The sequence below is a fragment of the Lepidochelys kempii genome, chromosome 11, assembly GCF_965140285.1.
Source record: "Lepidochelys kempii isolate rLepKem1 chromosome 11, rLepKem1.hap1, whole genome shotgun sequence".
Lineage (NCBI taxonomy): Eukaryota > Metazoa > Chordata > Testudines > Cheloniidae > Lepidochelys > Lepidochelys kempii.
Window position 1 is genome coordinate 42126805 of NC_136390.1, and position 23436 is coordinate 42150240.

A 23436-nucleotide genomic window follows, 5' to 3' on the forward strand; every position below is an offset into this window, starting at 1 on the left:
GGTGGTGGACAAATCCACTTGGGGAGTTCCCCACCTCTGGAAGGTTGTGCCAGGTACTTATGGGTGGAGCACCCACTTGTGGTGAGAGGAGAAGTCCCTGCTTAGCTGATCTGCTAGCGTGTTCTTGGCACCCAGGTGGTGACATGCTTCTAGGTGGATTCCGTGGCCAATGCAGAAGTTCCAGAGATGGAGTGCCTCTTGGCAGAGGGCCGAAGATCATGCTCCCCCTCATTTGTTGATGTAGAACATCGAGGCTGTACTGTCCGTCAGGACTCTGACCACTCTGCCCAACAGCTGAGGAAGAAAGACCGTGCAAGCTCTGCACGCCACCCTGAGCTCTTTGACATTTATGTGTAGCGTCGTTTCCGCTGGGGACCACATATCTTGGGTCAGGAGGGTGCCGAGGTGCGCCCCCCCCAGCTGAGGTCGGAGGTGTCCGAAACCAACTCAACTGAATGCTGATAAAGGGAACTCCCTCCAGGACTTTCCCAGGGTCAGTCCACCATCGCAGTGAGGTAAGTATCATTGCGTGGATGGTAATGACCTTTTCCAGGTGGTCCCTGGATTGGGAGTAGATCGTCGCCAGCCATTGCTGCAGGGGTCACATCCGGAGCCTGGCGTGGTGCACCACATATGTGCATGCTGCCAGGTGACTGAGGAGGCACAGGCACACCTTGGCCATGGTCAGGGGAAACGCAGAGACTTCTGCGATGAGGTCCGTCTGTGTCCTGAATCTCTCCAGTGGCAGGAATGCCCTGATGTAGGTCGAGTCAAGCACTGTTCTGATAAACTCTATCCTCTGTACCAGAACTAAATGTGGATTTTTTGCCATTTACCAACAGGCCAAGGTGATAGCAAGTGGCTAACAGCATCATCACATCCCTTTGGACCTGGAGCTGCCCTTGACTAGCCAGTCGTCGAGGGATGGGTAGATCTGGACACCCTGATGTCTGAGGTAAGCAGCCACCACCAACATGCACTTGGTAAACACGCGCAGTGCTGTTGCTAGGTCAAACGGGAGGACTGCAAACTGATAGTGGTTGGGACCTACCGTAAACTGGAGGAAATGTTTGGTTCCCTCAAAGATGGCGATGTGAAAGTATGCATTTTTAGATCAAGGGCTGCAAGCCAGTCTCCTGGATCCAGGGAGGGGATGATGGAGGCCAGGGAGACCAGGCGAAACGTCAGCATCGCTAGGAAGCGGTTCAAGTCTTGCCGGTCCAGGATATGTCACAGACCGCCCTTGGGATTAAAAGAGTAGCGGGAATAGAACCCCTAATTCCTGGTACTCTAGAGGAACAACCTACACCACACCTAGCTGCAGTAGCCCCTCTGCCTCCTGCACAAGGAAACTCTTGTGAGAGGGGTCCCTGAAGAGGGACGGGGTGGGGGGTGGGAAAGATGGGTAGAAAGAAACTGAAGGGTGTAACCCTGCACCACTGTACTGAAGGACCCATCGGTCCGATGTTATAGATGCCACCACAATGAGGAGAACTAGCAAATATAGGGGGAGGACAGATCCTGGGAACAGTCAGATAGATCACGCTCAAGCATATCCTCAAAATGAGCACTTACCCGCCTGCTTATTGCGGGTTGAGCTCGACAGAAAGGCCTGTGAAGCCTGTTGGCTAGGATGCCACTTGTAGCCTCTAGATTTCTTATGGGGAGGCTCCTGGCAAAGGTGGCTACCCTGGCCCTGAGGTTTGAATGCTGTGGTTTGAACGTTGCGGGAAAGGCCGGGAACGCACAGGCCTAGCGTTTTAAGGGTCGTGCGGGATTCCTTTAGGCCATGGAGCTTATTGTCAGTCTGTTCCGCAAACCGGGCTTGCCCATCGAAGGGAAGGTCTTGCATCAACAGCTGAGCCTCCATGGACAAGCCAGAGAGGAGCAGCCAAGACACCCGGTGCATGGCAACAGCCAAGGCCGTGGTTCGGGCACCAGTGTCTGCCGCTGCTTAGAGTGGCACCCTGGCCGCAGTCATACCCTTCTCCATTATTGCCCGGAACTCCTTCCTAGAAGCTTCAGGAAGAGAGCCCTCGAACTTGGCCATGGCTTGCCACATGTTAAAATCATAGCATCCCAGGAGGGTTTGATGGTTCATAGAATATCAGGATTGGAAGGGACCTCAGGAGGTCATCTAGTCCAAGCCCCTGCTCAAAACAGGACCAATCCCCAACTAAATCATCCCAGCCAGGGCTTTGCCAAGCCTGACCTTAAAAATATCTAAGGAAGGAGATTCCACCACCTCCCTAGGTAACGCATTCCAGTGTTTCACCACCCTCCTAGTGAAAAAGTTTTTCCTAATATCCAACCTAAATCTCCCCCACTGCAACTTGAGACCATTACTCCTTGTTCTGTCATCAGCTACCACTGAGAACAGTCTAGAGCCATCCTCTTTGGAACCCCCTTTCTGGTAGTTGAAAGCAACTATCAAATCCCCCCCTCAATCTTCTCTTCTGCAGGCTAAACAATCCCAGTTCCCTCAGCCTCTCCTCAAATCACATGTTCCAGTCCCCTAATCATTTTTGTTGCCCTCCGCTGGATGTTTTCCAATTTTTTCCACATCCTTCTTGTAGTGTGGGGCCCAAAACTGGACACAGTACTTCAGATGAGGCCTCACCAGTGTCGAACGATCACCTCCCTCGATCTGCTGGCAGTGCCCCTACTTATACATCCCAAAATGCAACTGGCCTTCTTGGCAACAAGGGCACACTGTTGACTTATATCCAGCTTCTCGTCCACTGTAACCCCAAGGTCCTTTTCTGCAGAACTGCTGCCGAGCCATTCGGTCCCTAGTCTGTAGCGGTGCACGGGATTCTTCTGTCCTAAATGAAGGACTCTGCCTTGTCCTTGTTGAGCCTCATCAGATTTCTTTTGGCTCAATCCTCTAATTTGTCTAGGGCCCTCTGTATCCTATCCCGACCCTCCAGCGTATCTACCTCTACTCCCAGTTTAGTGTCATCATCTGCAAACTTGCTGAGGGTGCAATCCACACCATCCTCCAGATCATTAAATGAAGATATTGAACAAAACCGGCCCTAGGACCGACCCTTGGGGCACTCCACTTGATACCGGCTGCCAACTAGACATGGAGCCATTGATCACTACCCATTGAGTCCAACAATCTAGTCAACCTCAACTGTAGGCTAGAGAATGAATAAACCTTATGCCCAAACAAGTCTAGTCTCTTGGACTCTTTGTTCTTACGGGTAGCCCCGGGTTGATCTCATTGCTCCCAGTGGTTAACCGCTTCTAACATAGTTCCTATTTTTAAGAAAGAAAAAAAAAGTGATCCGGGTAACTACTGGCCTGTTAGTTTGATGTAGTATGCAAGGCCTTGGAAAAAATTTTGAAGGAGAAAGTAGTTAAGGACATTGAGGTCAATGGTAATTGGGACAAAATACAACATGGTTTTACAAAAGGTAGATCATGTCAAACCAACCTGATCTCCTTCGATGAGAAGGTAACAGATTTTTTAGACAAAGAAAGTGCAGTGGATTTAATTTATCTCTATTTCAGTAAGGCATTTGATAGGGTTCCACATGGGGAATTATTAGCTAAATTGGAAGAGATGGGGATCAATGTGAAAATTGAAAGGTGGATAAGGAACTGGTTAAAGGGGAGACTATAAAGGTGAACTGTCAGGCTGGAAGGAGGTTACTAGTGGAGTTCCTCAGCGATCGGTTTTGGGACCAATCTTTTTATTACTGACCTTGGCACAAAAAGCTGGAATGTACTAATAAAGTTTGCGGATGACACAAAGCTGGGAGGTATTGCCAATACAGAGAAAGACCAGGATATCATACAGGAAGATCTGGATGACCTTGTAAACTGGAGTAATGGTAATAGGATTAAATTTAATAGTGAGAAGTGCAAGGTCATACATTTAGGGATTAATAACAAGAATTTTAGTTATAAGCTGGGGATGCATCACTTGGAAGTAACAGAGGAGGAGAAGGACCTCGGAGTGTCAATTGATCACAGGATGACTAAGAGCCAGCAATGTGATATGGCTGTGGAAAAAAAGCTAATCTGGTCTTTGGATGCATCAGGCGAGGTATTTCTAGTATTTCCAGAGATAAGGAGGTGTTAGTACCACTATTCAAGACACTGGTGAGACCTCATCTGCAATATTGTGTGCAGTTCTGGTCTCCCATGTTTAAGAAGGATGAATTCAAAACTGGAACAGGTACAGAGAAGGGCTACTAGGATGACCCGAGGAATGGAAAACCGGTCTTATGAAAGGAGACTCAAGGAGCTTGACTTGTTTAGCTTAACCAAAAGAAGGCTAAGACGAGATATGATTGCTTTCTATAAATATATCAGAGGGATAAATACCATGGAGGGAGAAGAATTATTTAAGCTCAGTACCAATGTGGACACAAGAACAAATGGATATAAACTGACCATCAGGAAGTTTACACTTGAAATTAGACAAAGGTTTCTAACCATCAGAGGAGTGAAGTTCTGGAACAGCCTTCCAAGGGAAGCAGTGGGGGCAAAAGACATATCTAGCTTCAAGACTAAGCTTGATAAATTTATGGAAGGGATGATATAATGGAATAGCTGAATTTTGGAAATTAATTCATCCTCAACTATTAGCGGTAGATATGCCCAATGGCCTGTGATGGGATGTTAGATGGGGTGGGATCTGAGTTACTACAGAGAATTGTTTCCTGGGTGTCAGGCTGGTGAGTCTTGCCCACATGCTCAGGGTTTAGCTGATCGCCGTATTTGGGATCGGGAAGGAATTTTCCTTCAGGGTAGATTGGAAGAGACCCTGAGGGTTTTTCGCCTTCCTCTGCAGCGTGGGGCATGGGTCACTTGCTGGAGGATTCTCTGCACCTTGAAGTCTTTAAACCATGATTTGAGGACTTCAATAACTCAGACATAGGTTAGAGGTTTGTTACAGGAGTGGGTGGATGAGATTCTGTGGCCTGCGTTTTGCAGGAGGTCAGACTAGACTATCATAATGGTCCCTTCTGACCTTAAAGTCTATCACTAGGAAGTTGGGAGCAGGGTGGGTGTACAGCTACCCGTGGCCTTTGGATGGCACAAAGTACTTGTACTCTGCCCTCCTGGAGATGAGTGGCAGGGAGGAGGGTGTTTGCCACAAGGCATTAGTGATCTTAGAGATCCCATCATGAAGGGGAAGAGCCACCATGGCCGGGGCTGTGAAGCAGAGGACATCGAAGAGAGAGTCTGAGAGCTCCTCTAGCTCCTCTGCCTGAAGACCCAGGTTGGTAGTGACCCTCTTCAGTAATTCCTAGTGTGCTTCAGCATCATCCGGAGGAACAGGGAGAGGGGACCCCGTTATAGCCTCGTCTGGCAACAACTATGAAGATGCCAGTGCTGTAGGGTCCTCAAAAACCATCAGTGGCCCAGTGGCTTGTTCCCCTGCTCCCTCTTGGACCTGCAGGGTCCTTGCACCTGAGGTTTTCTGCACCGGAGGAGGGCGGGAGAGAGAGACAGCTGGTCTCTCCGATGCTCCAGACACTGAGCGGGTGGTCTGGGAGGGCTGGGTGAACCCACACGGGTTCCATGGGTATCACGGCACCAGCCACTGCGCCCGAGGCCACGGGGCCAGTTTCGGTGCTAATAACATAGCTGGTACTGGAACTTGTCCCACCATCAGGGAACCTCGCTCCAAACCAGGGCTGGATCCTGAGCAGTCACTCCCAGGCAACCAGGACAAAGCAGAACGGTGGCTCTGTCCTGACTGGTGCCAGTCACTCCGCCTAGAGTCCAATCTGGAGCAGGGTCTTATGGACCGGTGGCACTTGATGAATCGGAACCAGCAATCTACATCTCATGCTTGACCAGCAGTACAGGGATGAGGAGCGGGACCAGGAGTCAGAACGGGCCCAGTGCCGGGATGCACCCGCACGTGGAGACGCCCTCTTAGGGGATCAGCGAAGGTCTGAGGAATGGCAACGTCGATCTCTCGACGAGTCCCTGGAGTGGTACCATGGTCTCAGAGGTATCAGAACCTGGGGGCCGCGTGCCTCCAAAGGTCTACACCCAGTAGCCACCGAGCTGAGCCTCAAGCCTCTCTGCCCATATGCAAGGTCCGGGGATCAAATGAGACTGCACCGCATCTGCCTTTCGGGGTCAGATGCATGGTGGCTACAGGAGGGCGAGCGCTGGCTGGACGCCCCCCCATGACGGGGAAATGGTGACACTGAGATGGGGACCGAAGCGGTCTGAACTTGGGTTTACCCTGTTACCAGGGAACCACAGGAGCTAGCGTGGGTGGCACTGGGTGGGACATGATCTCCTGCGCTGCCTGCAGGGTCTCTGGCGTGGACAGTACCTGGAGCTGATGGAGGCCTCTGCCACTATCCAGGGTAGCCGGCGGGGAGCAGGTTGGGCTACTTCGCTCCACTGGAGCTTGGGCCAGAGATCCCGACGTGGGTGAAGAGCTGCCTGGCATGGGACCTTGATCACACTGTGTCTTATCCTTTCCCTTGTGGGAGGTTGGAGACTGGCCTTGCACTATCTTCTTGGGCTTCTTGGTCAGAGCCATGGATGGGGATCAGTGCCAGCCCGTGCACGATCCCAGTGGGGTGCTGCATACCAAGGTCACGGTGCTCAGTACCAAGTCGGAGAGCTCCTCCAGTGCTGGGGTGAGGGCAGACTCCAGAAGGAGAGCTCTTAAATGAATATCACTCTCCTTCTTAGTCCTTGGCTTGAAGGACTTGCAAATTTTGTGCTTTTCACTAATGTGCCCTTTGCCCAAGCAACGCAGACAACTGCTGGGTGGATCCCTAACAGGCATGGGTCTCTTGGGGTGATCACAGGGCTTGAAGCCTGGGAATCGGGGCATGCCCCATCCTGAGGCAAAGTCCCGTTTGGGACCTACGAAGTCTCTAACTATAGCTAAGGGATTTATAAACACTAACAGAAAACTATGTACACTATAATACAAGAAATACCTAGTTCATACAAATGAGCAGCAACAGCACTAGTTGAAGCAGCAACAGTTCCAGCACCATCACTGGTGGCAAGAATGAACTGAGGGTAGTGGGAACTGGCGGTGCCCTATATATCGTGGCATGTGCATGCCACTCCAGGGGGTACCAAAGCTGGTCCTCTATGGACACTGTTGAGTGAAAAAACTTCTAGCACCGGTGCATGTGGTGAGCATTCAACTTAGGTGTGTGTGGACATGAGCAAGCACTCGAAGAAGTAAAAATGAAAGACTCAAGATTGTCTGCACCATCTTATTAAGAAAGACATATTATTAATAAGAAACTAAGAGACGTAAGGGAATCAGGATGAATCTACTATAGATGCCTGGTTTTTAGAGATTGAATACAAAGTTACCGAAGCAACAAAATACACTACTGGAACTAAATTTTGCTCTCTCCTGCCGGGCAAAAAAAAGACAGTCCAAACTGTGGTCTTTAAATTCTCTTTCACTGCTGGCACATTTACTTTTAATGCCAGAATATAAGTGTCACACACAAGCTGACTTAAAATTGGCCCACAAACAAGTTGAAGTGCAAGATAAACAGAATAAGGCCAAAGATGATTTTATGTAATCATACGTTTTAGAGAAACTTTGGCCTGTAAATTTATGTGGTTCTGGAAAGACTGATTATCTTATACGATTGCAGACATGGCAGTGCTTTATCCAGATAAATTGTGTATATTCCTATGTGGAGTTAAATGTTTTGTTTTTATATCAAAAATTGTTGCATATATTAGACCACAGGTACGATTTTCAAAAGGGCTCAGAGATGGCCCAATTCTGTTCCCATCGAAGTGAATGGTAAAACTCCCATTGTTTATTTTAATATGAGCAGATTTCGGCTAGCATGGAGAACTTTTTTTTTGGGGGGGGGGGGAAGAGGAGGAATCTCATCCCAAATATCTGACAATCCAGTAAATAAAGAGATTCAGGATAGTCTTTTTAATTATAAGGAAAAAAAGCAACTTATTGCTAACTTTTATTTGAAAGCTATTTCAAATTATTGGTTTGCAATACTATTTAAAGTTTCAAGAGACAAAAAAACCTTAACTTGTATTTCAGTAATATTAAATGCATTTACCATACACAAAAAACAAACAATAAAAAAAGCCACCACTTCATTAATCACTACCCTAAATCTTCTCTCAAGTTCACAAAACATACAGACTTAACTTTGAACTTATTGAATAAATGGTTTTGTAATGATTTACAGTGTAATAAGATGCACAGAACTGTTTAGGCGATAGAATAAACAAAGTCTTGAGGTGCTGAACTGAGATTATTGAAGTAACTAAAGTATACAATGCTAGCGTTGAGACAGAAAATGTAAGCATTCATTGTGTATCCTTCTTTCAAGAGAAATAGCATACAGAACTGCATTTAAATTGTTAAGTTTGGAGAGGATATTATGGTATTCAGGCTGTAGGAGAAGAAACAAATGCCTGTTGTAAAGGAATGTGACACTGTTTATGGTTGCAGATTTAAAAGTGTAAGTTGCAAAGTATGTGGGGCCCTAACCAAATTAACGGCCCATTTTGGTCAACTTCACGATCATAGGATTTTAAAAATTTTAAATTTCACGATTTCAGATACTTGAAATCTCAGTGTAACCATGGAGATCCCAACCCAAAATGGGGCCATGGAGGGGCTGCGATATTGCCACCCTTCTGCGCTATTGCTGGCGGCAGTGCTGCCATCAGAGCTGGGCAGCCGGAGAGCAGTGGCTACTAGCCGGGCACACAGCTCTGAACGCAGCACCAGCACAGAAGCGAGGGTGGCATGGTATGGAGCAGGGCCCCCACTTTTGGTGGGGGCAGAACCAGCCCGATGGGTGGGCAATGTGTGCAACTGCCCAGGGTGCTGTGGTTGGAAAAGGAGGCTCTGTGGTCAACCCCAAACACAGCCTGCCCAAGGCCCATTTAACCCCCAAGTGCCAGGGCACTGGGCCTGGAGCCAGGGGAGGCCAGGGCTGGGGGCACTATGGCCGAGGGCTCCTACCGTACAAAGGGCTCCTATGGCTTGTCCTAGCCAGGCTGGTGAGGGACAGGACTTCCTTTTCCCCTGCAGGAGCCACTCCCGGGGCTGGGTCAGACCCATCTCCAGGAACCTCCCCCTATTGCAGGAAGCTCTGCGGCTGCTAGCTGGGAGCCAAATTCTGAAGGTAGCACCACTGCCAGCAACAATGCAGAAATAAGGGTGTCATGGCAGGGTATTTCCATCTTTACTTCTGTGCTGCTGCTGGCTGCCTTCAGAGCTGGGCAGCCAGCCAGCATCTGCCGCTCTCCAGCCGCCCAGCTCTGAAGGCACAGCAGAAGTAAAGGTAGCAATACATACTCCTGGGGGAGTTCTCTGCCAAAAAATTAAAAATTCTGCACACACTATTTTAAAATTCTGCATATTTTATTTGTCAAAAACAGTATAATCACTCCAGTTTCAATTATTTTGGTAATTTTTTTCAAAATACCTATCAACAATACACATAACAAAAGACTCCTCCAGGGGTAGAGAGTTAAAGAAACTCCTACAACAATCCAGTTGGGGGGTGCTGGATGGGGCCCCCAGACACCTGAACTCCCCTCCCCCAGAGCCCAGCTGTGGGGATACTTGCACCCTCCTCCCCCCAGAGCCCAGCCACAGGGCAGCCACCAGCCCAGAAACTTGCACCCCCAGAGCCTTTCTTCCCCCAGTTTCTTTACTGTCCCACCAGGGAATATGGTGTGACGTGGCCCTGCCCTTTCTCACCCTTTGCCAGAGCTGGGTTTTTCAGTCCCTCTCCCACCCCTGGAGAAGGAGGAAAAAGTCCAGCAGCCAGACCATGCAGAGCCTCTACCCCCGCCAAGTGGGGCACTGCAGAGGCTAGTGGCCAGCAGCTCTGCAGCCCCAATTCTGCAGGGGAAACAGTCTAATTCTCATATCCTTTGAGTATCTATAAAGTCAAGCAAGCTTGTAAAAATGAATCAGAGTGCTGTTCAAACTCTGACTTTCATGTAACTGTGACTATTTATGCCTAAAAGTTTAGTAAGAGACAATATTCAGTAATATTTAAGAAATGGGAAAAAAAAAAAAAGAGTACTAACTGGCTACTTTAAAAGTGTCAATACTGTTTCTATAAGAAGAACAGAAATTGAATTAAAACAGAAGTTTTTCCGCTTAAACTGCATTAAGACAAAGGAAAAATTATTATCCCTTTGATTTTTTCACCCATGTCACCACCTTCACTTTACAACACAGACCCCAGAAGGGTTTCAATCCCCTACCTTCTCCTCCTCAAAACACCATTCTTCCATAAGGCCCATCAGTGTTAACACACCACTATGTCTTGGAGTAGGATTCAAGAAAACATTTAAAAAAACAAACTGAGCTATTATGCCTTGCAACCACTATGTCTGGTGTTTCTACAATAAACTATCTTGTAGTTTTGTTTTCTTAGATTGCAAGCTCACTGGGGCAAGAACTAAAACTTTACTCTATATCCTGCATAGCACCACTTATGCTATCAGTGATCATATTAGAAGAAATTTATAACAAAGATCTCTATACTAGTTTTTCTAATACTGGAAAACAAATTATTTGAAAAGTATTAGAAATATGTACTTATCAATTACAGTTAGCAACAGGTTTGCAAGTTTTAAGAAATTAATATTTGGCCAACAATTTCATTATCTCTTTTAGTTCTACTGCTGATTTGGTACTAAAATTGAGTTGTAACAAACCGTGCAAAATATACAGAAATGCAGAGATACACCACATTTATTGTCTGATTATTTCACATCGATTATGATCTGGCTACATCAGCAGCCTCAAAACTAGAATTTCTAAGCGATAAAGAAAGGTGTTTATACAGTTTTTGACTTCCAAAAGCAAATAAAAAGGGGTCATCTTAAAATTAAGATTTTTGGCTTTTACGTATGTATACACCAAGTCTGATACTGAACATATTAGATATAACTTTAATATGTCTTATAACAGAAAGAAGAGTAGAGACAGGCGATAAAATTGATTGGAAGCTTTTATATGCATGTCTTTCTGTTTCTTTAACTGTTTATAGGACAAATGAAAGAATATCATAGAAGCATATAAAATAATAGTAGAAAGAGGTTAACTAAGAGTGGACATTTTTCCTCTTATAAAAAAAAAAGATGACATTTAATGAAACTCAAAAGCAAATTTACAACCACCAAAAGTAAACAGTGGGCCAGTTAGAAAAAAAATAACCTGTGCAACTCACTAATACATCATCATTGAGGCCCTGAGCTCAGTAAAATTTTTAAAAGGGATTAGAATATTTTAGGGACAATTAGAGCATATACATTTATTTTAAAATAGGATAAAAAAAATAAGATGTAAACCCACCATGGCATAAACCAGCTCTAACAGATGAAGATCCTCAATGGGCAGCTTAAATCATAATTGTTCAATCTGGGATGAGAGGATACTGGACTACATAGTCTGATCAGGAATGGCAATTCCTATGTTCCTAATTGTTCTGTCACAGATGTCAGATGGAAGGCACAAGATTCCAATTACTTGTACATTTCAAGTCACATTCTAAGAGGTCTTAATTCTAAACTAAAATCACACACACTGAAGTAGTCTTTAGAAGAAGGTGATTAAAGAAAAAAGCCAACACTGAACTGACATTCATCTTTTACAATAACTTAGGACAGTTTTTGTTAAAAAGCATTTTAGCTGGGAAAAAAAAAAAATAAGATTTAGAGTTACCTTGGAGGCTTATGGTACTGGCATAGGAAGTCGAACCTATCATCTGGCACAGGTACCCGACTCTCATTTGGATCAATAGTGCAGAAAGGGAAGTTTTCTGCTGCTGCCTGACTTTTTGTTAACACATTAAAGAATGTGGATTTCCTAAAAACAAAAAAGACCCTCTTAATCCAGTTTCATTTAGAGCAGGGGTTAGCAAACTTTTTGGCCCAAGGGCCACATCAGGGTTGCGAAATGGTATGGAGGGCCAGGTAGGGAAGGCTGTGCCTCCCCAAACAGCCTGATCCCAGCCCCCTATCCGCCCCCCTCCAAACCCATGACCCATCCAACCCCCCCTGCTCCTTGTCCCCTAACCACCCACTCCCAGGAACCCCAGCCCCTAACCGCCCCCTCAGGACCTCCCCCCGTATCCAACCCCGCCTGCTCCCTGTCCCCTGACTGCTCCGACCCCTATCCAGGCCCCTAGCCCCTGACAGGCCCCCAACCCATCCAACCCCCCCACTTGTCCCCCGACCGCCCCCTCCCAGGACCTCCCATCCCTAACTGCCCCCCCAGGACCCCATCCAACCCCTCCACTCCCTGTCCCCCCACTCCCAGGACTCCCCGACCCTCCAGTACCCCACCCCCTATCCAACCCCCCCGTTCCCTGACCACCCCCAAACCTCCACCCCATCCAACCACCCCTTGTCCCCTGACTAATGCCCAGGACCTTCTGCCTCTCATCCAAAGCCCCCCCCCCCCCCTTACCATGCTGCTCAGAGTGGCAGGACAGGCTTATTGGAACACCTTGGAGGTGGGCAGGCGCAAGCCATGCTCCCTGCGCGGCAGCATGGCCACGGGGGAGGGGGAACAGCAGGGGAGGGGCCGGAGGCTAGCCTCCCCGGCCGAGAGCTCAGGGGCCGGATGTGGCCTGCAGGCCATAGTTTGCCGACTTCTGATTTAGAGGTATTAAAAAGAACAAGATAAAAAAATTCTCTCATTCTATTCTGAGATCCAAAATACAAAGACCGGATCCCACAAAATAATTAATATTTTGAACAAAGATCATACCACCATGAACTAGTACAGACCAGAAGAGGAGTTAAAAATTCATTAAACATTTTCAGCTGTCCCTCTTCTAGTACAATATGCTTTCAAAGGTACAAAGGGGAAAATGGAAACACAACCCTCATTTGTGTCTTTAAAATTGTCTCACTAAATGTTATCAAAACAAAACAGAGGTACAGTAAACCAAAAGCAGATCACAAAAATGTTTTGTTCTCAGGGCAAAAACTACACTTTTTCCTACCATGCAAAATAAGATAAAATGGCCAGGCATGAAACAATTATTTTCTCATCCAACTGAAGTAGTTCCACACTGACAAATGAGAGTTTGAAACTCTTTCCCCGTTTCTACAAACTCTTGTTCTTTAAATACCTTGGGCATTATTTAGATCCATAGCATCTTTATCACTTGTGCTGGGCAGAACATTTAGACTTAAATAGGCAAGAGACAAGAGATGAGAGGAAAATCTAAAGAGGAGAAGTCTGAAGAGGACATTGTATTAAACAATTTGAAATATTCTATATGGATACACTATTCCTCTAGTTGAGAGATAGAAGTATCTTAAACTTTCTTTACCACGTGAGCTAGCCACCAATAGTAGAACCGCTATCAATATCAAACTATTAAGTAGAGCATTTTCACTCACACCATGTTACAGACTGCTTATATATCGCTCAGTCTGCCATTTGTTTTGAACTTTACTTGACTCCTCAGTCCTCTCTGAATGCCTAATACGTAAGTCCATTGAAGAGAACAAAAAGGCTCCCATTACCTTCAATATTCTTTGGATGAGACCATGAGTTATAAGTCTACTAGTCTATTTTTCCTGTGTTGCTATTATTGCCCTTTTAATTTCAGACAGATTCTTGGTGGCTTATAGAAAGCTATGAAAAAATCCCATTATTAAAATCAGAATTTTGAAAGTTGAATGAGTTAAATATACAATACAACCATCAGATAGTTTATTTTGTTATTACGCGCATCGTACCTAAAACCATTTGTCTCAAAGAGATGCTATCCACTTAAAGATTACATTTTCATCTGAGAATTATTAGCCTACTAGTTTCAGGGTAGCAGCCGTGTTAGTCTGTATTCACAAAAAGAAAAAGGAGTACTTGTGGTACCTGAGAGACTAACCAATTTATTTGAGCATAAGCAGTCGATGAAGTGAGCTGTAGCTCACGAAAGCTTATGCTCAAATAAATTGGTTAGTCTCTCAGGTACCACAAGTACTCCTTTTTCTTTTAGCCTACTAGTGTGACAAAACTCCAGTTTGTTTACTTGGTGTATCTGGCAATATTCTTGTTTCTGGTACACAACTTTCACCAGGCAAAAACGTGTGAACAAGCAGGTGTGAGCAGAGAACGCAATGGAAAGAGCAAGGAGGGTATAGGAATGTAGGCCCACATTAGAAGATTTGGGTGAACGATGGCTTTAAATGGAGTTGGATATTAGCATAAGCAATGAGACCAAAAGTACATGACCAAAAAGAGTGAGATCATGAGAAAAGCGTTGTGTTGTTGAAGTGACCCTTTGAAATATCAGTGTTCATATTTAATATTTGTGCTGAAGTAATAGAAATAAAACACTTAGTTGGATACTAGGAGCAATAAGATTTTTTTATGTATTATTTAAAAAATGGCTTCATCTGGCCTTAGCTAAGTTGTTGGTTAAAGAGTATTATAAAAGGTAAACTCTTCAAGGGATGGTAACATCTGCCTGACAAAGCTGGAGATGACCAACATGGCTCTAAGCATCCCTGGGTTTAACCTGTTCGTAAATATCTTGATCAAATGCTTATAAATGTTTTGTTGCTAGTTGGATATAGTAAATTGCTTATTATTTAGGCTTTTTAGGCATGTTTAGATCAATTGTATAAATAGCATCTAACCTTTAGATTTAATAAAGAAATTTATGGTTAAATTAGTATTATGGTAATACCCTGTATAAATAATAATTACAAGAGTATTTTTGGTGCTGCTGTCCTCAGAAAGTTTTAAAAGGAACTTCTTGGCTAATAGGAAAGCAACATATCATTTTTCTTTAAAATTATATATAAAAATTAAAAAAAATACCATTTAAGTTGTGAAGTTATCAGAATTTTTTAGGATCAATTCCAAAACAATTACCAGTGTCTGTTTAAGTTTATTTTCATATTTGTATAAAGTATTTTATAAGTCAGTGAAAAAGAAAATGCTGCAATCATTTAACAACTAAAAGTTTTATTCCTGTTTGTACTATACAAATTTAATGTGAGGAGGAAGATTTTTTTAAAAAGTAAACTACCACCAATCTGATCACCTATTGAGGTCTGGGAGCATATCCAGAGGTTCCACCCCCAGCCTAAGGGAGGGAACAACTGAACCCGGGACTAAAATAATTCCAGGGGACAACTAACAGAGGGCAATCGTCACTAACCGACACTATCTTTGGACACAGCAGCACGTAGGATCCTTCTTTGGACCCAGGCATGAAGGCTTGCTGCACACTGACCCTGGCCCATTCAAAAACGGTTCAGAAGGTCCATAAGCAGCGTGGCAAATAAAAGCTGAGTAAACGCATGGTCAGGTCAGTTATAAGACACTGGTTTCTGATGTCCATTGCAGACCATTATTCATGCCACACTGACATCACAGAGAAATCTGGGCAGGGGAAGTTGCCCATAATAGGTGTCTCGACAAGAAGCACATTCTTGGGTGGTCAAAGAGGTCTGTGTATAGTGGTAAGCTCAGGTCTGCCCTGATCTTGTCAACCATTCTGTCTGTAGCATCCTCATGGCAGATGTGCGGAAGAGTGATGTTTAACATGGGGAGCCACAGCACTGATGCGGGTCAAATCGTGCTAGTTATGATCCGCATGGTGGCATACAGATGAACATTAACCATCTTGATGTGAGACAAATGGCGTCAGATTGGACCACAACATGAAGTGAGCTGTAGCTCACGAAAGCTCATGCTCAAATAAATTGGTTAGTCCCTAAGGTGCCACAAGTACTCCTTTTCTTTTTGCGAGTACAGATTAACACAGCTGTTACTCTGAAACCTGTCATTCTGCTGCAGAGTAACAGAGGCCTAATCCGAATGATCAGAAAGTTTGAACATTTCTGCCCCATGTGCCAGCCAATTTACTTATGTTGTTATGCAACCTCACCTTAGCATCAGTTTTCCAAATGTAGCATAATCACCAATGACTATTAATAATCTACCATAAACTTCATGCATTACCCAGTCATTCCAACATCTTCAATTAAAGAGAAGTCACTTAACCTCTTTGATAGGGGCTTTTGAGCTCTACAGATGAAAAGAGCTATTATCACACTTCCTATCAAATTTCTCTCACACAAACAATGTAGCACTAAACTTTTATATAAAGTCATTTCATTCACAGACCTCAGAAAACTTGACCAAGAAGGGAAAATATAAAGTTATTCTTAGTGCTTATGATTGTGGCATCATTAACCTGCCCTGTCTACAGTCTTCCCTCTTAAACTTACCCATTATTGCTACTATTACAACATACAGCCCACAGAAGCATGAAAGTTAGGAATGGTAATAACAGATTACTAACATTATCTCCCTGGCAATAAAGGATTGTTTCTTTCAGTATATTCTCTCTCCACTATAATTTTTTCAGCCCTTTATGTAAGGTTATTGTAGAACAGGATAGTACTTTTCATGTTCTCAACCTAAAAGCACTTCAAACTTAAAAAAAAAAAATTAGATTTTATCCTTCATTTTAGACATGTTTCCACACAAAATATAACCAGTTTTCAAATGAGTGGCTTTCAGAAATGTTCCGATTTAAGCCAACACCGCAAACATAGTGCATTTTGATCATTTTAAAAAAAAAAAAAAGCCACCCACACACACACAACCTACCTATTTGTTTCACAAAGGAATTGGAGTCAACTCCTCAAACACTTTATACAGATTTAGTTATTCACTTGCTTTTCATTTCCAGAGGATAGGCTTTAATGTACAAATGTGTGTCTATGACTATATTACATTTTAGCCCTCTGATTGTTGTTTCTTCACATTCAAACAAATATAATAAAATTGACAAGCCAGATCACGACTGCGATGCAAACAAATTCAACAACCAACGGAGCCTAATCAGATCACTTCATCTAACTAATAAACACATAAATAAAATAAAGCATAAAGTTTTGTTCCATCCTGTATGTTTTCAGCACTTGACTGCTAAGATGCATACTAAACACAACCAGCTACAGTCTGGAGGATGGATAAGCCCAAAGCTTCTCCTCTCAGTTACCTACCCAACATTTGGCAGCCCAACAATGCCGATTTTCAGCGACGTCCCAAATCTTCCAATGATTGGATGGGGTTTAACCCCATCATCACCTCCCTTTTTGGGGGGCATCTGAAATGACAACATAGAAAACGTTTAATATTTGGAGCCCGGTTCCCCACCCACAAGTTCCTTTCTAGTCCCTCAGAGCCTACAACAGGCAGCGTGCGGACGCCCCACACACGTTCCCCTTCCCAGAGAGATTACAGGTACCTTTCTGGGAGCCATAACAGCAGGGCACCGCAGGCAGCAGCAGCAGCCGGGCAGAGCAGCGCATGGCCCCCTCACGCAGCACAGAGACCTCGCGTGGCTGAGAAGGTGGATTTGGCTGCTGCAGCTTCTGCAAATCCCCTGCAAAGGCTGAGCTAAAAATAACCGGCTCAGAGACTAAGAGGGGGAGCGAAATTTCACACACCCCCCACTCGGCCTGCCCGAGGCAGCTACCGCCTCCTGCTCCGCTTCCAAGCCTGACGCGTGCGGACGTGAGGGGCACGGCGGAGAGTGCCGGGCGGGCACTGGGCCAGCTGGGCACCGAGTCGGGCGCCTAGGCACGGCGAGGCCGAAGCGCCCCACGCCAGGGCCGGGCGCCGCTCCCTTGGCGCTGACCAGAGAGCGGGGCAGCGGCCCACCGCGGGAGGCTGCCGCCAGCGGGAGGCGCGCCGCTGCCCCGTGCCCCGGCCCGTGGGAGGCGGCTGAACCCCAGCCCACGCCGGGGCAGCTGGCAGAGGGGCGCAGAGCTGCACGAGGCCTGCTCCGTGGCCCCCCGTTCCCGACGGGCCGGAAAGGAACCGGTGCGGCGGTGACAGCACCCAGCTCCCCCGCGGTAGACGCGGGGCGGGAGAAGGGGGGGGGTTCACCTTGCTGAGATGAGGGGGGGTTATATTTACACTGCCCCCGCCGGCCTCAAGCACGAGAGCGCGAACACGGCGGCCACGCACGCTGGCGCCCCAGCAGCAGGCGGAACAGGCGGGGCCCGCGGGGCCGCCCAGAGAGGAAAGGTCACGCGGAAGGAGGGGGAGCCTCGCGCTCGCGCGGGCGCTGCGGGAGGCTCTAGCGGCGGTTGGAGGGGGGTGGGGGCGTCAGGCGCTGGCTCGCCGGCGCGCACGGTTCGGCTCTCCACGCCCTGGGCAGCTGGGCCTGCCACAGACCCCGCAGGAGCGGCTCTCCCCCCGCCCAGCTGCTCCGGCCCACCTCTAACGTTACCTGCTACGCGTTCACTGCAGCCCCGTGCGTGGCCAGAGACAGGCGCGGTCCCTGCCCCTCCAGCCGCAGGGCTCTCACGGCAGTAAAAGAGCTGCTTCCGTACGGGGGCGGCAGCTGGCCTCCGAGAGCGAGCACCGGGGCAAGGGGAGATTACTCCAAATGTACAGTGGCGCAGAGGTCAGGCTCCTCAGGTTCTTTGGATTCAAAATCAGTGCCTGGTAAACTGGCCGTCACCCCTCACCTGGGGCAACAAACTCTTGCTGCTGCTTTGGTGCCCGGCTGGTCCCGCGGCTCTGGGGTGCAGGGGGGGCGTTTCCAGATAAGGCTGTAGAAACCGGGGCCTGGCTAGTCTGCAGATCCCAGGGCATTTTTCGTAAACAAATAGCCGTGAATCCTTGTATAATGTCCCTTTCCTTCCCCAGCCCACCCGTCACCCAACTTTGGCAGAGTGCTGCTTGCCACACTTCTGTGCTGTGCAATTGAATGATATTGTTCTTGTGTCATTGGTAAAATGCTTTCGGATCCTTGGGGATGAAAGTCACTATATATATGCTATAAAACACTGGATTATGGGTACTATGTAAATAAATATTTTTACTCTAACTCACCCCTTATTTCTACCTGGGATGGCTGTGGTTCAGTGCACACTTTCACTCACTGGACTTGACTTCCTGTTCAGATGCCCTGGTAGAGTTGTTTTGTACTCTCTTTTCAACTCGGAACTCCTTGGCTCAGCTTCTATTTAGCCATTTTTTACAGACAATCACCCAAGCAGTGGGCATGATTTAAAAGTACTACAGAGAGAAGGCTGTATAGTGTGAATGCTGCTCAGAATCCATTTTATAATGCAGGGGTTCTCAAACTTGGAGTCAGGACCCCTCAGGGAGTCACAAGGTTATTATATGGGGGGGTCACGAGCTGTCAGCCTCTACCCAAACCTTGCTTTGAAGCCAGCATTTGTAATGGTGTTAAAAAGAAAAAAAGTGGTTTTTGTTTATATGGGGGTTCACCCTCAGAGGCTTGCTATGTTAAAGTATAAAAGTTTGAGAACCACTGTTATAATGCTTGCTGAGTTTCACTCATTAGGAGAAAGACTCACACTTTTACATTACATGTGTTTATCATAGCTCATTTGTGATGAAGGCTTTTGCTCTCTCGGTTTAATGAGATTTAAAATCTCACTTTTAAAAAAAATTCTCCTATACAGACCCCAACTCCTCAAGCACTTTCCACACAAAATTCCTACTGAAGCCAATTTGTCTCTCAAATTGTCCCAGCTTCTTGTGATCAGCCTAAACCTTAAGGGTATGTCTACACTGCCGTGTAAGATCAGAGTTAGTGGAACTCAAGTCCATGGACCCTAGGTTTGCAAGCCCAAGGCTTAAACGTACACAGTGCACATGCACCCTCAGTTTAGAATTTCAGGACTCGGGCCCAAATCCAGGGCTCCAATGTCTACACTGCAGTATGCAGATTCAAGTCAAACCAGCATAACCCAGGCTTCCTCGTGCTCTCCCCAGCTGTGACCACTCTGCTTTTAGATGGAGTATGGGGAAACTGACTGCCCACCCCATGCATTACAGGAAATTGTCGCAGCTCACCAACGCTTCTTGTTGAGACGTCTTTTAGATCTGCATGCTCCCAGAAACAAAAGCCAGCCACATGAAGGAGTCACCATTTCAAGAGCTTCTCTTGCTTGCTTTCACTCCTGTTTCTGCTAACAGATAGAGCATCCATAAGACGCTGGTGGACATTCTGACAGTGTTTTCTGAGCTAACAAAGGTGCCTGGTGGAAAAAGGGGACAACACAGACATGAAAGAATTGAACTGGCTGATGCTGCTTGTGACTCTTGGTGTAGCTGCTGATGCCCTCAACCAACACTTCTGGAGCAGGGCCACAAGCACAGACTGGTGGGATTCCATCACCAGGGATGACCAGCAATGAGTCCAGCACTTTTACATGAAGAAAGCTACATTTCTAGAGCTTGTGAGCAGCTTGCCCCAAACCTTCAGTGTCAGGACAGACAAATGAGAGCAGCCATACTGGTCTAGAAACAGGTTGCTATAACTATGTGGAAACTGGCTATCCCAAACTGCTACACGTCTATTGCCAACCATTCAATGTTGGAAAGTCAACCATGTGTAAAGGGGTCGGAGAGGTTTTTGAGGCAATCAGGCATGTGATTTATCCAAAGGTAGTGGGCATAAACAAGATCCCTGAAGTAATTGCTAGTTTTGAGAGAATGGGATTTCTGAAATGTATAGGGGCCATATATGCAAATCACGTGGCCATAATTCACCCTCCCCAAAAAGTACTAGCACATAAATCACAATGGGTACTATTCTATTATTATGAAGGCCCTTGTACATGCCAACATGGGCTGCACTGGAAAGGTTTGTGATGCCAGGGTTTTCCACCCATCAGAAATCTACATTAATGGACAGGCTGGGACACTATACCTACTGGATGGCATTGTCATAAATGGAGTAACCGTCCCCAGTGTTATCCTGGGGGACCCCAAATACCCCCTTTTGCCTTGGCTTATGAAACTATATCCTGATCTCAGACAGCCTGATAAAAAGATTTAATTACATCTCAGCGGTGCAGAATGGTGATTGAATGTGCATTTGGCAGACTTTAATCTGGCTGGCGCTATTTATAGAAACATTTGGATTCCAGTGTCATCCAGGCTGTTTGCATTATTGTGGCTTGCTGTGCTCTACACAATCTTTGTGAAGCCAAAGGTGAGCCATTTGCTCCTGAATGAAACTGTGACAGTAATGGATTGCTGAATCAATACACTCAATTATAAAGTGCATCTATCACAGCTTGGTCAGGACAGAGCTGTCACATCCATAAAACGGACTGGGGCAACCACCCCAGGCCCTGCGCTTTGGAGGCCCTGCATTTCGGGACTCAGAGTCCAGGGCGGCCTGGGGAGGTTAGCAGGGGGCCTGGTGCCGGCAGCAGTGAGCGAGCTAATCCCAGCCCACGCTGCCAGCTCCTGGTGTCAGTCAGGGAAGAAAGCTGGAAAGAGGTGGGGCAGAGGCGGAAAGAGGGGGAAGGGGCTTAGGGGAAGGGGTGGAGTGGGGGTGGGGTTAGGGTTGGAGCAGGGGTGGGAAGAGGCAGGGCGGGGGCTTGGGGGAAGGGGTGGAGTGGGGGCAGAGCCTGCACCCCCCCAGGGATAGCCATGGGGCAGGATGTACCCAGGCAACACCAAGCAGGGATGCTCTGTTTTGTCACATTACAGACTTACATGGGCCAATGAAAAAAGGGATAAATAGTACATTTATGAATGTTTGTGCAATGTTTACAGTAAATGAGGTACTGTCTCCCTCCCTCCCCCCCCATTTCATTATGTATTGTGAAAGGGAGGGTTGATTGTCATGCATTGTTCCTACTGATGACAGGACTGTTTATGAACTGGGGCTGAGGGGAATTGATTGCCGTTCATAAAGTACAGTGCATGGCATGACTTCTTATGAAATGGGGAGGGGACATGTGGCAACAATTAAGGATTTATAGTATGGCTTGATGTAGAGAAATGCATTGAGAAATACTGTTTGTATACAACTTTCCAGTTGTCTTTTATCATGTGTTTACCTTTTCTAATGTGTATAGCAAACAGTATGTGATGCAGTGACAGCAATAACATTTCTTAATAAAATAAAAACAAACATTTATTTTTGAACAAGTATTAGAAAACCACAATATTAAATCATTGCCAGGCAGACCAGCTGCCATTACAACACCAGTAAGAAACCAACACCAAAACCTTTAAACAAAAACATAGTGCATGAACAGTGCAAACAGTGAAACCATTTCCAAAAAATGAATGCCCTACTGTTGCATGTCCTTTGCCCCTCCCTCATTCTACTTTCCCTTCCTTTCATGTTTAGCACATACTTGCATCTGTAAATGCTTCCATTCAGCGATGCAAGGGTCTGCACCACAATGGAAGCATGAAGTGGGTGAGGGAAACTGTACAGGGTGGATAACTACATGGTGTAGATTTGCCGTGCCCAGCTGCTAAGTCCCAACTGCACTGTCCACTCAACCATGGAATTGTCCAAACATGGTACTGTGGAAGGGACTCAGAACATGAAGTGGGTGCAGCAGGAGCCTGTACCCCTGCAGCCATAAGCATAAGCAGCCTATTGAACAGTTCTTTCTGCTGGAATCTGTCTTCTTCCCTCAGCTGATGTTCCTGCTCTAGAAACTGTGCTGCAAGCCTCTTCCCTCATGCTGAAAATCTGTCCTCTTGCTTTGCAGCCTGTCTGTGTCTTTCCACCTGCCATGAATTCTTCTCCCTCTGATTATGGACCTGTTTACTGGCCCTCTCTAGAATGTCAGCCATCAGTTCATCACAGAAACACTGCTGTTTGAACCAATCCATGACAGTTCTGCATCCCAGGGACTTGCAGCCATGAACCTGCACTGCCAATGTGGAAGGACCGGCAAAGATTGAAGGACCTAAATGCAGGTATCTAACAGTGCATTATTGTTTCAGTGCTTCAAAAATAAATTCAACACATCAGCAGGTAAAAGTGCCTTGTGGAACCTCAAGCCCAAAAAACGATAATGAGAATATACTGAAACTCATTTTTACAGAGAGAAATGTCTCTGTTCCCAAAAGGCCCTGGGACACAACTGAGTTAATCCTGGTTTAAAAAAAAAAAAAAAAAAAAGTCCAGAAACCGTGGTAAGTTAAAATTTACAATTGCTTTTGGTTTAAAAATTGAAGACCAACTTGGCCTGTTGGGGTTGGGGAGAGCCAGAAATTTACTACACTGAGGGTCTACTTCTGCCTCTATCCTTGAAACAAAGCCCGTTGCCAACTGTGCCCACATATCTATTCAGGGGACACCATCACAGGGCCTAATATCAGCCACACTATCAAAGGCTCGTTCACCTGCACATCCACCAATGTGATATATGCCATCATGTGCCAGCAATGCCCCTCTGCCATGTACATTGGGCAAACTGGACAGTTTCTACGTAAAAGAATAAATGGACACAAATCAGATGTCAAGAATTATAACATTCATAAACCAGTCGGAGAACACTTCAATCTCTCTGGTCACTCAATTTCTGATCTCAAAGTGACTATCCTTCAACAAAAAAACTTCGAAAACAGACTCCAACGAGAGACTGCTGAATTGGAATTAATTTGCAAATTGGATA

At 46.1% G+C, this 23436-nt stretch overlaps 1 protein-coding gene across 4 annotated transcripts in view; it reads right to left on the reverse strand.

Annotated features, from left to right (window-relative positions):
• The window catches only part of OLA1 (Obg like ATPase 1), a 201595-nt gene extending 183265 nt beyond the window's left edge, over positions 1 to 18330 (reverse strand). Inside the window, exons 1-3 of one of the 4 annotated variants that reach the window (XM_073305886.2) lie at positions 18252 to 18330; positions 17017 to 17120; positions 11696 to 11839 (exon numbers count right to left, since the gene is read on the reverse strand). In XM_073305886.2, coding sequence (XP_073161987.1) covers positions 11696 to 11839; positions 17017 to 17120 — 248 coding nt within the window. In that variant the 5' untranslated portion in view covers positions 18252 to 18330. Of the gene's footprint in view, positions 1 to 11695; positions 11840 to 17016; positions 17121 to 17261; positions 17518 to 17905; positions 18043 to 18251 lie in introns of those variants that run through there. The other 3 variants (XM_073305885.2, XM_073305884.2, XM_073305887.2) reach the window with 3 other exon arrangements.
• Between the last annotated feature and the right edge of the window lie 5106 nt (positions 18331 to 23436).